This window comes from Salvelinus fontinalis, chromosome 6 (genome assembly GCF_029448725.1).
Source record: "Salvelinus fontinalis isolate EN_2023a chromosome 6, ASM2944872v1, whole genome shotgun sequence".
Classification (NCBI taxonomy): Eukaryota; Metazoa; Chordata; class Actinopteri; order Salmoniformes; family Salmonidae; genus Salvelinus; species Salvelinus fontinalis.
The window spans coordinates 24,187,053-24,204,303 of record NC_074670.1 but is presented as its reverse complement, the minus strand read 5'-3'; the positions used below and the strand labels follow the sequence as shown (position 1 = coordinate 24,204,303).

At 41.6% G+C, this 17,251-nt stretch overlaps 1 protein-coding gene across 1 annotated transcript in view; it reads left to right on the top strand.

Annotated features, from left to right (window-relative positions):
- Positions 1-17,251, top strand: part of LOC129857400 (igLON family member 5-like) — a 143,165-nt gene that overhangs the window by 116,432 nt on the left and 9,482 nt on the right. Inside the window, exon 4 of the mRNA XM_055925615.1 lies at positions 1,625-1,744. Coding sequence (XP_055781590.1) covers positions 1,625-1,744 — 120 coding nt within the window. The remainder of the gene's footprint in view (positions 1-1,624; positions 1,745-17,251) is intronic.

The following is a 17,251-nucleotide window of genomic DNA, read 5'->3' as shown; positions in this document are numbered from 1 at the left end:
TACAGCACATATTGTACTTGGTTCTGTAATGGACATGTACCACTTTATTTACGGGATTATTTATTCACCTCCAGGTTTTAGTCCAGCAATTGTAAACACAACTTTACTTTTACTTTACAAAAAAAATGTAAAATGACCCAAGGCCTTTGTTAGTGTTGTGCAGTGGATGGAGCCTTGGACTGAGCAAAGAAAGCAGCCAACTGAGTCCTTAGCAACTGTGCCTCGAGCCAATACATTAGCACTGATACAAGTTTACCTAAGAACTGAGAGGGGTGGGTAGATCCTGGGGTAAGTTGGTAAGACCATATGGGCGGTTATACAGGGGGCTGTCCAAGTGCCTGACTGAATAATTGACAATGCGGGACCAGATCTGGGCCTATCGTCAAGGCAACGGTGGAGTGAGTGAGAGTTTGACTGATCCTGAGTGACGTGATTTATTGGCGCCCGGCTGCTCGGCTGATGGATTGCAGACCTTTTCTCCCTGCATGTGTCAATTGTTATGTATATTGTACCTTGTGTACTAGCATATCGCAATAATACAAGACTGGTGGAATAAAAATGAAAAACATTAGTATATATCAACTGGCCAATACACACACACACGCACACACATGCACACACACGCACACACACGCACACACACGCACACACACGCACACACACGCACACACACGCACACACACACCATGCTGCTGCGGAGATGGAGAGAGAGAGAGCAAGCTGGGAAAGTTTCAGCAGTCTAGTGTGTGTGTGTGTGTGTGTGTGTGTGTGTGTGTGTGTGTGTGTGTGTGTGTGTGTGTGTGTGTGTGTGTGTGTGTGTGTGTGTGTGTGTGTGTGTGTGTGTGTGTGTGTGTGTGTGTGTGTGTGTGAAGGCTAAGCCAGCCGCTCTCCAACAGACTGTTCACATAGTGCAGGCGCCAAGGAGAGGCATTTATCCGCAGGGCAAACGGGCACACAGATGACCATGTTTCCCTAGTTTCCAAGTCGCCTCACATTTCAGTCTAAGCCGCAATATCACACAAAATAATTACACCCCAGAGTCAGTGCATCAAAAAGTGATGGCATGGTGGGTTAGCGATGGCTCCAATCTTTGCTTTATCACGAGAGTATTTTCGCCTGGCCAGAGAGTTAAAAATGGGATCCTGTAGTTAGATGCTTCGCAGAAAAACAGCCTCATGGCCAAGCTCATTAAAAGCAACGATAATGGGCCATTTAAATTCAAGGGCCATCTAGTTATCTTTCTAACTATATGCATAGTGCCTGCACTGGAATGGCAATTTAGAACAAAACAGCATTTGACGGTGGCCATGCTGTGAAAAGAAAAAAACAAGGCAACTGCCAAAGACAGAAACTTCTAGACCTTGAGGGATGTTTTCCATCCCTACATTCAACACCAAAGTGAAGAACATTCTATAGCTTTATCTTGTTATAATAGTAGTCAGAGAATCCGTGTTTGACATTGGTAGTTTTGTTATTTTGGTAACCCCTTACTTTTATTCTTGACACTTGAGTTTTATATCTTGTTTTTGGTAGTGCAAACAGTGTGGGGAGGGCAGCTTAGGTCTAGTTTCTATTTTTTGTCAAGTCATGACTGTCAATAAAACCCAACTCTTTCGTCTTGCAGTGCCAGCCAGAATCGTCAACATCTCCCAAGATGTGTCAGTGAACGAGGGGGGCAACGTATACCTTTTCTGTCTGGCGGTGGGACGACCTGAACCCACTGTCACCTGGAAGGAGAACAAATGTAAGACGCCCGTCCCTGTCTTCTGTCCCTGTAGTACCCAGTCCTCATGTCTCCTCTCCTAGTTGCCCGTCCCTTTCCCAGTCTCTGTCTCCTGTCCTCTGTCCGCTGTCGTAGTCTATACTAACTAGTTCATGTTCCCAGTCCCTTGTTTTTGTCCTTGTTTCCTGTCATAGTCCCCAACCTTCTGTCCCAGTCCCTTTATTTGTCCCATGTCCACTGTCTCCTGTCTCTGTCATCTGCCCTTGTTGCCATTTCCATCACACCCAGGCTGTGGCTGCTAGTTCCCTCTCATACACATCACACACCCACACACATCACACATAATTATCCACAAATAACGCGTGCCAGCCACAATCATCAGCATCTGTCACCATCCTCACTGTCGCCGCCTTTACCATGGCAACAATGCTAATAATGATGTTTGTCATTAGAACACTATTTATGTCTTCCATCATCATCCAAATAAATCACATTGGTTTTGAGGGTGGTCGTGATAAAACGTCTAACAAGCTAATTCATATCCATTTAGATTTGTTCGTGAAATGATTCCTATCCTATTACCATGTCTGCCACCATCGATGGTACGATTTTAAATGATTTATTTCATGTTGATGCATCTCATAGAATGTGTTGAGCATGTTGAAGTTACCCTGCTAGGCGTTAGATAGGTTTAGCACGGTGTTACACTGTGTTACAGTGACCTACTGGGGGTGCAACAGCTTGGAAGTAGCTGAGAGTCCTGCTCCATCTCCTCTCTATGGCCTGATAACACACACACACACCCTTAAAGTACATTACAGCCACTTGCTGTGCTTGTCTGCAGACCTACAGCATTTCTTCCTTGTCAGCAGTATACTCCCCCACCCTCGTTCCCTCACACACACTCCTTCAGTGTGGATTGTGAGATAGGGCAGCATTGTTATTCTGTGGGAGTCACTGCAGCGAAGCCATGGGCTGCTGGGGGAGTGGTGGTGGGGAGGAGAGAGGGAGGGGAAAGAGGAGCCTAGAGAAACAGTGAGAAGCTGCGAGATACCTGTCCCTCTATTCAGACACTGCAGTGGGTGGGAGACAAAGTGGTAGCGGGGAGTAGGGAGTCGGGACACACTTTCAAGACAATCCACCATGCACCTGTCACTCTATTCAGACAATGCATTGGGGGATAGATCACAGCGGGACCCCTACGTAGGTGTAGAGACACACAACTTGAAGACAATCCTCTGCACCTGGTACATTGGGACCGTGGTGCCATCATTCCCATGGTCACCAGGGCCCTTATTCATTAGTGCTGGCAACAGAAATAGTTTGAAAACATTTTGCAACAGAAAACAACAGGTAGTCCCTTCCTGTGACAGTCTATTTTCTTCCAATGGATCCCTAATGAATACAACCCAGACGTGTACCACAGTGAGTCTGTGACATGCACACACTGCTCCTAGTACTGCTCCTGCCCACTTTGTATCTCACTGATACTATCTCCATCTCCCATTCACACTCTTTCACAGACATCACCTGAACCCCCATTAAACCTGAGACATCCAGCTCTTATCATTGGACATCCCATCCATTAGACAAGACGCGCACACGCGCACACACACATACACACACACATATATTAACACAGACAAATGCCCTCACTCACACACTCCTCACTTGCCAAACAGCACGCCACATCGATGCTCTCTGGCCCACCCACTCCATTGCATCAGACTCCATTCACTATGGTCTCAGTCAAACAAACAATGTCTGACAGATGCTCGACTACCGCTGATAGAGCTAGAAAGAACCAGACCACCTCTGCTACAGATACACTCCACTGCAATAGAACTCAAAGGCTCTTGCTGAGTCTGACTGCTCAGTGCTCATAAAGTGTCAACGTGCTATAGGGAAATGGACTACAGTTTCACTGCAGGGCAGATCTAAACTTTGACCTCTTTCCTTTCAACCATCCATCTGGCTTCCTCTTTTCCCCTCAGGTCTAATCTAAGTGTTTGGTTGGTGGTGGGAGTCCAGGGCTGTGTCTGAAATGGCACCCCCACACATCTCCGTCGACGCTGGCTGAGCACCCAACTCCGCCCCCGGGGAAGAAGGGAAAGCAAGGGAAGGGAAAGAAGCCAGAGATCCAAATCGCTAAGACACAACCAGGGCTGCAGAAGACATGTTTAAAGAGACTAGCCTAATATCTTATAGACGGCTTCTAGAAAGGAGGAAGAGAGAGAGAGAGAGAGAGAGAGAGAGAGAGAGAGAGAGAGAGAGAGAGAGAGAGAGAGAGAGAGAGAGGGAGAGAGAGAGAGAGAGAGAGAGAGAGAGAGAGAGAGAGAGAGAGAGAGAAGGAAATGAGAAGAGAGAGAGAGAGAGAGAGAGAAGGAAATGAGAAGAGAGAGAGAGAGAGAGAGAGAGAGAGAGAAGGAAATGAGAAGAGAGAGAGAGAGAGAGAGAGAGAAGGAAATGAGAAGAGAGAGAGAGAGAGAGAAGGAAATGAGAAGAGAGAGAGAGAGAGAGAGAGATAAGGAAATGAGAAGAGAGAGAGAGAGAGAGATAAGGAAATGAGAAGAGAGAGAGAGAGAGAGAGATAAGGAAATGAGAAGAGAGAGAGATAAGGAAATGAGAAGAGAGAGAGATAAGGAAATGAGAAGAGAGAGAGATAAGGAAATGAGAAGAGAGAGAGATAAGGAAATGAGAAGAAAGAGAGATAAGGAAATGAGAAGAGAGAGAGATAAGGAAATGAGAAGAGAGAGAGATAAGGAAATGAGAAGAGAGAGAGATAAGGAAATGAGAAGAGAGAGAGATAAGGAAATGAGAAGAGAGAGAGAGAAGGAAATGAGAAAAGAGCGACAGAGAGAGAAGGAAATGAGAAAAGAGAGAGAGAGAGATAAGGAAATGAGAAAAGAGAGAGAGAGAGATAAGGAAATGAGAAAAGAGAGAGAGAGAGATAAGGAAATGAGAAAAGAGAGAGAGAGAGAGATAAGGAAATGAGAAAAGAGAGAGAGAGAGATAAGGAAATGAGAAAAGAGAGAGAGAAAGATAAGGAAATGAGAAACGAGAGAGAGAAAGATAAGGAAATGAGAAAAGAGAGAGAGAGAGAGATAAGGAAATGAGAAAAGAGAGAGAGAGAGAGATAAGGAAATGAGAAAAGAGAGAGAGAGAGAGATAAGGAAATGAGAAAAGAGAGAGAGAGAGAGATAAGGAAATGAGAAAAGAGAGAGAGAGAGAAAGAGAGAGATAAGGAAATGAGAAAAGAGAGAGAGAGATAAGGAAATGAGAAAAGAGAGAGAGAGAGAGATAAGGAAATGAGAAAAGAGAGAGAGAGAGAAGGAAAGGAGAAAAGAGAGAGAGAAAGATAAGGAAATGAGAAAAGAGAGAGAGAAAGATAAGGAAATGAGAAAAGAGAGAGAGAGAGAGATAAGGAAATGAGAAAAGAGAGAGAGAGAGAGATAAGGAAATGAGAAAAGAGAGAGAGAGAGAGATAAGGAAATGAGAAAAGAGAGAGAGAGAGAGATAAGGAAATGAGAAAAGAGAGAGAGAGAGATACGGAAATGAGAAAAGAGAGAGAGAGATAATGAAATGAGAAAAGAGAGAGAGAGAGATAAGGAAATGAGAAAAGAGAGAGAGATAAGGAAATGAGAAAAGAGAGAGAGAGAGATAAGGACATGAGAAAAGAGAGAGAGAGAGAGAGAGAGAGAGAGAGATAAGGAAATGAGAAAAGAGAGAGAGAGAGAGATAAGGAAATGAGAATAGAGAGAGAGATAAGGAAATGAGAAAAGAGAGAGAGAGAGATAAGGAAATGAGAAAAGAGAGAGAGAGAGAGAGAGAGAGAGATAAGGAAATTAGAAGAGAGAGAGAGAGAGATAAGGAAATGAGAAAAGAGAGAGAGAGAGATAAGGAAATGAGAAAAGAGAGAGAGAGAGAGAGAGATAAGGAAATGAGAAAAGAGAGAGAGATAAGGAAATGAGAAAAGAGAGAGAGAGAGAGAGTGAGAAGGAAATGAGAAAAGAGAGAGAGAGAGAGAGAGAGAGATAAGGACATGAGAAAAGAGAGAGAGAGATAAGGAAATGAGAAAAGAGAGAGAGAGAGAGAGATAAGGAAATGAGAAAAGAGAGAGAGAGAAGGAAATGAGAAAAGAGATAAGGAAATGAGAAAAGAGAGAGAGAGAGATAAGGAAATGAGAAAGAGAGAGAGAGAGAGATAAGGAAATGAGAAAAGAGAGAGAGAGAGAGAGAAGGAAATGAGAAAAGAGAGAGAGAGAGAGAGATAAGGAAATGAGAAAAGAGAGAGAGAGATAAGGAAATGAGAAAAGAGAGAGAGAGATAAGGAAATGAGAAAAGAGAGAGAGAGATAAGGAAATGAGAAAAGAGAGAGAGAGATAAGGAAATGAGAAAAGAGAGAGAGAGAGAGATAAGGAAATGAGAAAAGAGAGAGAGAGAGAGAGATAAGGAAATGAGAAAAGAGAAAGAGAGATGGCGAGAAACAGGAAGACCAAAATAAACAGAGAAATGGAGAGGCAAAAAAAGACAAAGAAAACGAGTGGTCAAAATCGAAATAAAGAGAAAGGCACGTCCATTATTGACAGCAACCCTGGAGCAATGCCTTGCTCAAGAGCAGATCGGCAGATTTGTTTCACTTAGTCGGCTCGTGATTCAAACACGCAACCTTTCCGTTACTGTATGTCGGCAGGTAGCCTAGCGGTTAGATCATTGGTCCGGTAACTAAAAGAGTGCTGGTTCGAATCCCCAAGCCAACTTGGTGAAAAAGTCTGTCAATCTGCCCTTGAGCAAGGCACTTAACCCTAATTGCTCCAGGGTCGCTGTCAGTAATGGCTGATCCCTGGCCATGACCCCACTCTCAGGGGGAGTGGGATAAGCAGAAAACACATTTCCATTTCATACTTGTACAAGTTACAAACTTGTACATGTGTGAAACAGGACAAATATAAGCACCCCCTATTTTATATAGTGCACTACTTTTAATCAGAGCCCTAGGGGAGTCCTCTTGGGTCCTGGTCAAATTAATGCATTAAAGAGGGAAAGGGGAACTGTTTAGGAGACCTTGCGCCTTTTGGTAGGCCGTCATTGTAAATAAGAATTTGTTCTTAACTGACTTGCCTAGTGAAATAAAGATCAAATTTAAAAAATGATCACAAATTCTGACGCAGCCCTAGGTCTTCTTCCAGTAGTGTCTGTGTAAGCGTCTGATGGAGCTGCAGTGCAATGAGAATTCACTGGAGGACTGATTCCCTGATATGACCTCCGGTCAGAGATAAGTCCGAGGGAGGCAGGGAATGAAGGGAGGGGTAGGGAGGACGCTGTGTACTGACACATTACATCACACAGCTGCTGAGAATGGAATAGCCACAAAAGTGAACATGAAATACCTCCACCGGACTTCCCTTTCTCTTTATTTTGATTTCGACCACTCGTTCACTTTCTGTATCTTTAAACATGTCTTCTGCAGCCCTGGTTGTGTCTCACCGATTTGGATCTCTGGCTTCTTTCCCTTCCCTTGCCTTCCCTTCTTCCCCAGGGGCAGAGTTGGGTGCTCAGCTCAGCGTCGGCGGGGAGGTCACAGGGGAGCCAAATGTATTAGGCTAATGTTATGAGTGAATAACATTGCTGTAAACCCCCAACGTGTCTCGCCACCGCTGCCACTACTCGCTACAGGGTGGCGGGCGGCAGGCTGTACCGCCACTGCAGCAGCTGCAGATAATCATCTCCAGCTCAGTAGCAGCAGCTAATAATCCCCCAGTATAATCTTCAATTGGAACCTCCGCGCTAATCTCTTACAGGAATTATTGCTACCGTTTAGTGTGTCTTGCGTCAATTGTTACGCGGGTTTAGGCACATGTGTGTTTGTGGGGGGGCTGGGGGGGGGGGTTTACTCGACAACACTGTGTGTGTGTGTGTGTGTGTGTGTGTGTGTGTGTGTGTGTGTGTGTGTGTGTGTGTGTGTGTGTGTGTGTGTGTGTGTGTGTGTGTGTGTGTGTGTGTGTGTGTGTGTGTGTGTGTGTGTGTGTGTGTAGGCCAGTGGTCCACTGACTGGCTGGCTTTTTAAAATGTGTTGTTCTGATAACTGAACAGCAATTTAAGCTGTGGATTTCCTTGTTAGCAGACAGATGATGTATTATGTCGTGTTCCACAGCCTGACTTCTTTAATGGGCAAAATTAGAGAAAAGCTTAATGGTGTTGGAGCTTGGAGGCTGCCAGAGAGTCTAGCTGTGTGGAGCATCCATTCCCTTACATGGATAAAGCCAATATATTCTAGCCTGCCGGTCTCTTTGACTCAGTAAACACTTTTGCCGTCACGTTGCCATAGGAAAACGAGGGGTGCCAAAGTGAGCGACAGACTAATTCGCTTGTCAGTGTACTAGGGAGTTTTGTCAAACACCACATAACAGCTCCATATTGTTCTTACTGCATAGTGACGCACACACTGTTACCCCTGTCGAGTTTGGTGTGGCCAACGTTAAAAAATAAATACCTATTTATTTCTGTCGAGGCTTTGTGAAGTAGTGATGTAACATTATTGTCAAGCCTCAGTCCCTAGCTTCAGTATTTGCTGCTCACGGACATACAGGTACTCCAACACAGATCTAGGATCAGCTTCCACCTCCTCCAATCCACACCTGGCAAAAAACCCAAACTGACCATAAATCAGCATCTAGGGTAACTTTATTCTACACCTGGGTCGTGTTCATTAGGCACCAAATGGAAGGAATATAATTTGATCTCTGAGGAATTAAACTAATTGATTACACCCAAATTGGCCATTTAAATTTATAGTATTCATGTAATTTCCAATAAATATAGTACCTAACATTCAATTTCGACCATAATTGTTTCTGACAATGAGTAAGACATGAGGAATCCAATAAAATTATCAACAGTCACTCACAGACCACAGACACCAATCCCACCCCAACAAACAGTATACAGTATCAGCTCTCTGTCTGACAAGTAGTATACAGTATCAGCTCTCTGTCTGACAAGTAGTATACAGTATCAGCTCTCTGTCTGACAAGTAGTATACAGTATCAGCTCTCTGTCTGACAAGTAGTATACAGTATCAGCTCTCTGTCTGACAAGTAGTATACAGTATCAGCTCTCTGTCTGACAAGTAGTATACAGTATCAGCTCTCTGTCTGACAAGTAGTATACAGTATCAGCTCTCTGTCTGACAAGTAGTATACAGTATCAGCTCTCTGTCTGACAAGTAGTATACAGTATCAGCTCTCTGTCTGACAAGTAGTATACAGTATCAGCTCTCTGTCTGACAAGTAGTATGGAACTGCTGCTTGTGGTATTGCTTGTATTCTTTACCATAAATGATTGTGAAGGTACCAAGTTTTTCCCACTGTTCCTGCTGCTGCCACCACACCTTTTTCATCTCATCATGAGCAAAAGCTATTGGTTTTCTACCCAAAGTTGAAAATTAAATATTGTGATCCATTTGTGACCAACCGGCTCGATTCGGTCTTAAGTAGCAACATTTGAAATTCTGTAGAAACTCAGAGCAAGCAAATGGTATATCATACACTACAGTTGAGGAACAATGGGAAAGTAATGCTGCTTTGAAAGTTGATCAACTTCTAACCCCACTTCTGAGAAAATAGCCCTTGAATGTTTTTGTACACGTACTGGAGAGTTCTTCTTTGTCTACACCCATTCAGCATCATTCACACCCTCTTAAGCCTTAGCCCCGCCCATCTCTTTAAGGATTCACATACATGACAGCAGCCTGGTGGCCCAAAACAGCATGACTGGTGTATATTAACACCAATAAACCCATCAGTTTAAAAATGAATTTACTAACCAGGCAACTTAAAACAACTTTCTTAACAATATTTTGGTTTATTTCTAGCTTGTTAGCTAGCGAGCTAACGTTAAGTTGCAGGAAAATAAACTCACAACACAATCATTATTTACAAGTTAACGGCAAGCTAATTACAGAAAATAGCTTACGGTTGTGAGTGTGACAAAATAAAATCAGGGCATTCTACCAGAGAATTTTAGAACTTGGACACTGTCTTGTTGGCCTAACGTTATATCCTAATTTGACTTTAATGCAGGTAATGTTGTTCTTCACATTACCGTCGCTGGAAAACACACTATATCAAATCAAAGTTTATTTGTCACATGCACAGAATACAGAATGTGTAAACGGTACAGTGATATGGTACCTTGCATAGTGGAGTATTTTGTTTAGACATGCAGCTAGCTAACTAGCTAAACGATGAACCATAATCCCAACTCATAATTTTACTACGTTACATCAACCTGCAGGTAGCTAACCAACTAGATTCAATGTTAGCTAGCTAGCTAGCTAACATTAGGCTATAACTAGCAATGCAAATGGCTCTGAGATACAAATAATATTACTACACAGATCAAACACGTAATGTTAGCTCGTGCGTGGACACACCTACTCATTCCAGTTTTTCTATATGTTTTACTATTTTCTACATTGTAGAATAATACTGAAGACATCAACTATGAAATAACAGATATGGAATCATGTAGTAAACAAAAATGTGTTAAACAAATCAAAATATATTTTATATTTGAGATTCTTCAAAGTAGCCACGATCTGCCTTGATGACAGCTTTGCACATTCTCTCAACCAGCTTCATGAGGTAGTCACCTCGAATGCATTTCAATTAACCTGTCTAGGATCAGCGTGGCGCTAGCGGCACACCCCCCCCCCCCACTGAAAAACCAGTGCCGCGAAATTCAAAAAAAATATATTTTTAAAATATTTAACTTTCACACATTAACCTGTTGGGGATGGGGGCGCTGTTTAGACTATTTATGCTAATGTGGCTAATTTTTTAAACGGCTTCCCACAAAATCCTTGATCGTACAATATGCATATTATTATTATTATTGGATAGAAAACAGTCTATAGTTTCTATAGGAGTTGAAATTTTGTCTCTAAGTGGAACAGAGCCCATTCTACAGCAATTTCCCTGACATGGAGTCAGATTTGAGAAATGTTGGCCACTTTTCTGAAGTCAGTTAAAAGGGCACTGTCGTTGCTATGACTATACGGACACTTCTTACGTCTTCCCCTGGATGCCTTTACGTGATGACGATTCCAACGGGCTCGATTGCGCGTTCACAGGCCCTACAAATGAAAAAACTCTGAAGCTAGTCATTCTTTGGGAGCTGCGTAACGCGCGTGGAAGACACCGACCCTCTCCTGTTCCAAGCGTTAGTTTAGCCTGTTATATTTCTCCGGTCATCTTTTCACTCGTTATAGGAGTTACAAACATCATAAAGTAGTTAATTTAAAGCGTTTTATAGCAATTTATATCCGTTTAGTGCGATTTTGGGACATTTATTTTTGCAACGATGTGAAAAGTTGGGCATGCTTTTCAGTTCATCCCGAACTCAGTTGACATTTCCACATGGCAAGAGGACAGCTTTCCACCAAAAGACGATTTCTCCCAAGAAAGGATCCTTTGCCCAAGATACTGATGGAAGAACAGCTCAAGGTAGGACATTTTTATTATGATAAATCGTGTTTCTGTCGAAACATTTTAGTGGCTTAGGACGCCATGTTTTTTGACGTAGCTTCGCTTGGCGCAAACTGTATTGAAAAGTAAGGATAAATTAAAAAATGTAATAACGCAATTGTATTAAGAATTAAATTGTCTATCAATCCCTGTCCACCCTGTATTTTTTAGTCACGTTTATGAGTATTTATGTATAAGAGTAGATCACTGTCTAAGTGGCGCAAGGACATTTTCTTTACCAGCTTGTCTACATTTCACATTGTCTAACCATGATTTTGGTGGCTAAATATAAACATTTTCGATCAAACTGTATATGCATGTTGTAATGTGATGTTACAGGAGTGTCATCGGAAGAATTCTGAGAAGGTTAGTGAAAAAATTAATATCTTTTGGCGATGTTGACTTTTATCGCTCACTTTGGCTAGAATCAATGCTGGGCTGCTAATTGCTATGTGCTAAGCTAATATAACGATTTATTGTGTTTTCGCTGTAAGACACTTAGAAAATCTGAAATATTGTCTGTATTCACAGGATCTGTGTCTTTCGATTCGTGTATGCTGTGTATTTTTACGAAATGTTTGATGATTAGTAGTTAGGTAAACACGTTGCTCATTGTAATTATTCTAGTCCATTTGTGATGGTGGGTGCAATTGTAAACTATGCCATATACCTGAAATATGCACTTTTTTCTAACAAAACCTATCCCATACCATAAATATGTTATCAGACTGTCATCTAATGAGTTTTTTTGTTGGTTAGGGGCTATAAATATCTTAGTTTAGCCGAATTGGTGATGGCTACTGGTGTTGGTGGACAAATAAAAGATGGTGGATTATGCTAATGTGTTTTTAGGTAATAGATGTACATCTTTACATATTGTGTCTTCCCTGTAAAACATTTTAAAAATCGGAAATGTTGACTGGATTCATAAGATCTGTGTCTTTCATTAGCTGTATTGGACTTTAATGTGTGAAAGTTAAATATTTTAAAAAAATATTTTTTTTGAATTTCGCGGCACTGGTTTTTCAGTGGGGGGGGGGGGGGGGGGTGCCGCTAGCGCCACGCTGATCCTAGACAGGTTAAAGTCCAATACAGCTAATGAAAGACACAGATCTTGTGAATCCAGTCAACATGTCCGATTTTTAAAATGTTTTACAGGGAAGACACAATATGTAAAGATGTACATCTATTACCTAAAAACACATTAGCATAATCCACCATCTTTTATTTGTCCACCAACACCAGTAGCCATCACCAATTCGGCTAAACTAAGATATTTATAGCCCCTAACCAACAAAAAAACTCATCAGATGACAGTCTGATAACATATTTATGGTATGGGATAGGTTTTGTTAGAAAAAAGTGCATATTTCAGGTAGATGGCATAGGTTACAATTGCACCCACCGTCACAAATGGAATAGAAAAACTACTTAGAGCAACGTGTTTACCTACTTACTAATCATCAAACATTTCGTAAAAATACACAGCATACACGAATCGAAAGACACAGATCCTGTGAATACAGACAATATTTCAGATTTTCTAAGTGTCTTACAGCGAAAACACAATAAATCGTTATATTAGCATAGCACATAGCACATAGCAGCCCAGCATTGATTCTAGCCAAAGTGAGCGATAACGTCAACATCGCCAAAAATATATTAATTTTTTCACTAACCTTCTCAGAATTCTTCAGATGACACTCCTGTAACATCATATTACACATTCCATATAGAGTTTGATCGAAAACGTTTATATTTAGCCACCAAAATCATGGTTAGACAATGTGAAATGTAACTCAGCTGGTCAGAAAAAGTCCTTGCGCCACTTAGACAGTGATCTACTCTTATACATAAATACTCATAAACGTGACTAAAAAATATAGGGTGGACAGGGATTGATAGACAATTTAATTCTTAATACAATTGCGGAATTACATTTTTTAATTTATCCTTACTTTTCAATACAGTTTGCGCCAAGCGAAGCTACGTCAAAAAACATGGCGTCCTAAGCCACTAAAATGTTTCGACAGAAACACGATTTATCATAATAAAAATGTCCTACTTTGAGCTGTTCTTCCATCAGTATCTTGGGCAAAGGATCCTTTCTTGGGAGTAATCGTCTTTTGGTGGAAAGCTGTCCTCTTGCCATGTGGAAATGCCAACTGCGTTCGGGATGAACTGAAAAGCGTGCCCAACTATTCACATCGTTTCAAAAATAAATGTCCCAAAATCGCACTAAACGGATATAAATTGCTATAAAACGCTTTAAATTAACTACCTTATGATGTTTTTAACTCCTATAACGAGTGAAAAGATGACCGGAGAAATATAACAGGCTAAACTAACGCTTGGAACAGGAGCGGTCGGTGTCCTCCACGCGCGTTACGCACCAAGAAAAGACTTGCTAGTCTCAGGGTTTTTTCATTTGTAGTGCCTGTGAACGCGCAATCGACCCCATTGGAATCGTCATCACGTAAAGGCATCCAGGGGAAGACGTAAGAAGTGTCCGTATAGTCATAGCAATAACAGTGCCCTTTTAACTGACTTCAGAACAGTGGCCAACATTTCTCAAATCTGACTCCATGTCAGGGAAATTGCTGTAGAATGGGCTCTGTTCCACTTAGAGACAAAATTTCAACTCCTATAGAAACTATAGACTGTTTTCTATCCAATAATAATAATAATATGCATATTGTACGATCAAGGATTTTGTGGGAAGCCGTTTCAAAAATTACCCAATTAGCATAAATAGTCTCAACAGCGCCCCCATCCTCAACAGGTTAACAGGTGTGCCTTGTTAAAAGTTAATTTGTGGAATTTCTTTCCTTCTTAATATGTTTGAGCCAGTTGTGTTGTGACAAGGTAGTGGTGGTACACAGAAGATAGCCCTATTTGGTAAAAGACCAACTCCATATTATGTCAAGAACAGCTCAAATAAGCAAATGGAAATGACAGTCCATCATTACTTTAAGACATGAAGGTCAGTCAATCCGGAAAATATCTTTGGTCTGATGAGTCCAAATTTGAGATTTTTGGTTCCAACCGCCATGTCTTTGTGAGACGCAGAGTAGGTGAACGGATGATCTCTGCATGTGTGGTTCACACCGTGAAGCATGGAGGAGGAGGTGTGGGGTTGCTTTGCTGGTGACACAGTCAGGGATTTATTTAGAATTCAAGGCTCACTTAACAAGCATGGCTACCACAGCATTCGGCAGCGATACGCCATCCCATCTTGTTTGCGCTTAGTGGGACTACCATTTCTTTTTCAACAGGACAATGACCCAACACACCTCCAGGCTGTGTAAGGGCTATTTGACCAATAAGGAGAGTGATAGAGTGTTGCATCAGATGACCTGGCCTCCACAATCACCCAACCTCAACCCAATTGAGATGGTTTGGGATGGGTTGGACCACAGAGTGAAGGAAAAGCAGCCAACAAGTGCTCAGCATATGTGGAAACTCCTTCAAGACTGTTGGAAAAGCATTCCAGGTGAAGCTGGTTGAGAGAATGCCAAGAGTTTGCAAAGCTGTCATCAAGGCAAAGGGTGGCAACTTTGAATAATTTGTTTAACACTTTGTTGGTTACTACATGATTCCATATGTGTTATTTCATAGTTTTGATGTATTCATTATTATTTTACGATGTAGAAAATAGTCAAAATAAAGAAAAACCCTTGAATGAGTAGGTGTGTCCAAACGTTTGACTGGTACTGTATATATCTGAAAATGTAGCTAGCTAGACTCTCTTACCCATGTACATGGATGAACGCTTCTCCCTCTCTGTCACGGATGCCATGGTTGCCCTTAGTTTGAAGAGGTATTTGTATTAGGGATCCCCATTACTTACACTTCCTGGGGTCCAAACATATTAAAGTACTTACATTACATATACAACAAAAGATAAAACAGTATATCATATAACATTATTACACCACTACATATCTACAATACAAAATGTTTAATACCACCATACAACAATATCACAATGTATGCGTATGCATGTGTTTGTACCTTTGTGTGTGTCTCTTCACAGTCCCTGTTGTTCCATAAGGTGTATTTCTACCTGTTTTTTTAAATCTGATTCTACAGCGTGCATTAGTTACCTGATTTGGAATAGAGTTCCATGTCGTCATTGCTCTATGTTGTACTGTGCGCCTCCCATAGTCTGTTCTAGACTTGGGTACTGTGAAGAGACCTCTGGTGGCATGTCTTGTGGGGTATGCATGGGTGTCCACGCTTTGTGCAAGTAATTTAAACAGACAGCTCAGTACATTTAGCTTGTCAACACCTCTTACAAAAACAAGTACTGATGAAGTCAATCTCTCTTCCACTTTGAGCCATGTGAGATTAATATGCATGTCATTAATGTTAGCTCTCCGTGTACTTTTAAGGGCCAGACGTTCTGCCCTGTTCTGAGCCAACTGCAGTTTTCCTAAATCCCTCTTTGTGGCACCTGACCACACTACTGAACAGTAGTCCAGGTGCAACAAAACTAGGGCCTGTAGGACCTGCCTTGTTGATAGTGATTAGTGATAGTTAATAGTTAACTAGTGATAGTTAAGAAGGCAGAGCAGCCTTAGCTACTGTTGTATCAATATGTTTTGACAGTTTACAATCCAGGTTTACTCCAAGCAGTTTAGTCCCCTCTACTTGCTCAATTTCCACATTATTCATTACGAGATGTAGTTGAGGTTTAGAGTTTAGTGAATGATTTGTCCCCCAAAAAAATAAATGCTTTTAGTTTTGGAAATATTTAGGACTAACCTTTTCCTTGCTACCCATTCTGAAACTAACTGCAGCTCTTTGTTAGGTCGTTGCAGTAAATGAGAACGTGTTCTCAGTCCTCTTACCTGGTAAAATAACAGATAAATAAAATAAAACATTTAAAAAAGTGTTTCAGTCATTTCAGTTGCTGTAGTAGCTGACGTGTATAGTGTTGAGTCATCCTCATACATAGACACACTGGCTTAACTCAAAGCCAGTGGCATGTCATTAGTAAAGATAGAAAAAAGTAAGGGGCCTAAACAGCTACCCTGGTGAATTCCTGATTCTACCTGGATTATGTTTGAGAGTTTTCCATTAAAGAACACCCTCTGTGTTCTGTTAGACAAGTAACTCTTTATCCACATTATAGCAGGGGGTGTAAATGTAACGGATGTGAAATGGCTAGCTAGTTAGCGGGTGCGCGCTAGTAGCATTTCAATCAGTTACGTCACTTGCTCTGAGACTTAAGTAGTGTTGCCCCTTGCTCTGCAAAGGCCGCGGCTCTTGCAGAGCAAGGGGCAACACTACTTAAGTCTCAGAGCAAGTGACGTAACTGATTGCTACTAGCGCGCACCCGCTAACTAGCTAGCCATTTCAACTAGCTAGCCATTTCACATCCGTTACATAAAGCCATAACACATACGTTTTTTCAGTAAGTGCAAGTGCTGTGCTTGTTGAGTGTCCTTCCCTATAAGTGTGCTGAAAGTCTGATGTCAATTTGTTTACTGTGAAATAGCATTGTATCTGGTCAAACACCATTTTTTCCAGAAGTTTACTAAGGGTTGGTAACAGGCTGATTGGTCGGCTATTTGAAGGGCTTTACTATTCTTGGGTAGCGGAATGACTTTAGCTTCCCTCCAGGCCAGAGGGCACACACTTTCTAGTAGGCTTAAATTGAAGACGTGGCCAATAGGAGTGTCAATATCGTCCGCTCTTGTCCTCAGTAATTTTCCGTTCAGATTGTCAGACCCCGGTGGCTTGTCATTGTTGATAGAGAACAATAAAGACAAGAATTGTACTTCTGAATTCAGAAGTAAAATTCTTGTCTTTCATAATTTAATCAGATATGCTTGTATGTGTACTGTCAGTGTTTGTTGCTAGCACGTCATCCTTAAGTTTGCATATCTTGCCAATGAAAAGTCTTTCAAGTACTTGACAACATCAGTGGATTTTGTGATGAATGAGCCATCTGATTCAATCAACGATGGAGGCGAGTTTGCCTTTTTTCTGTAGAC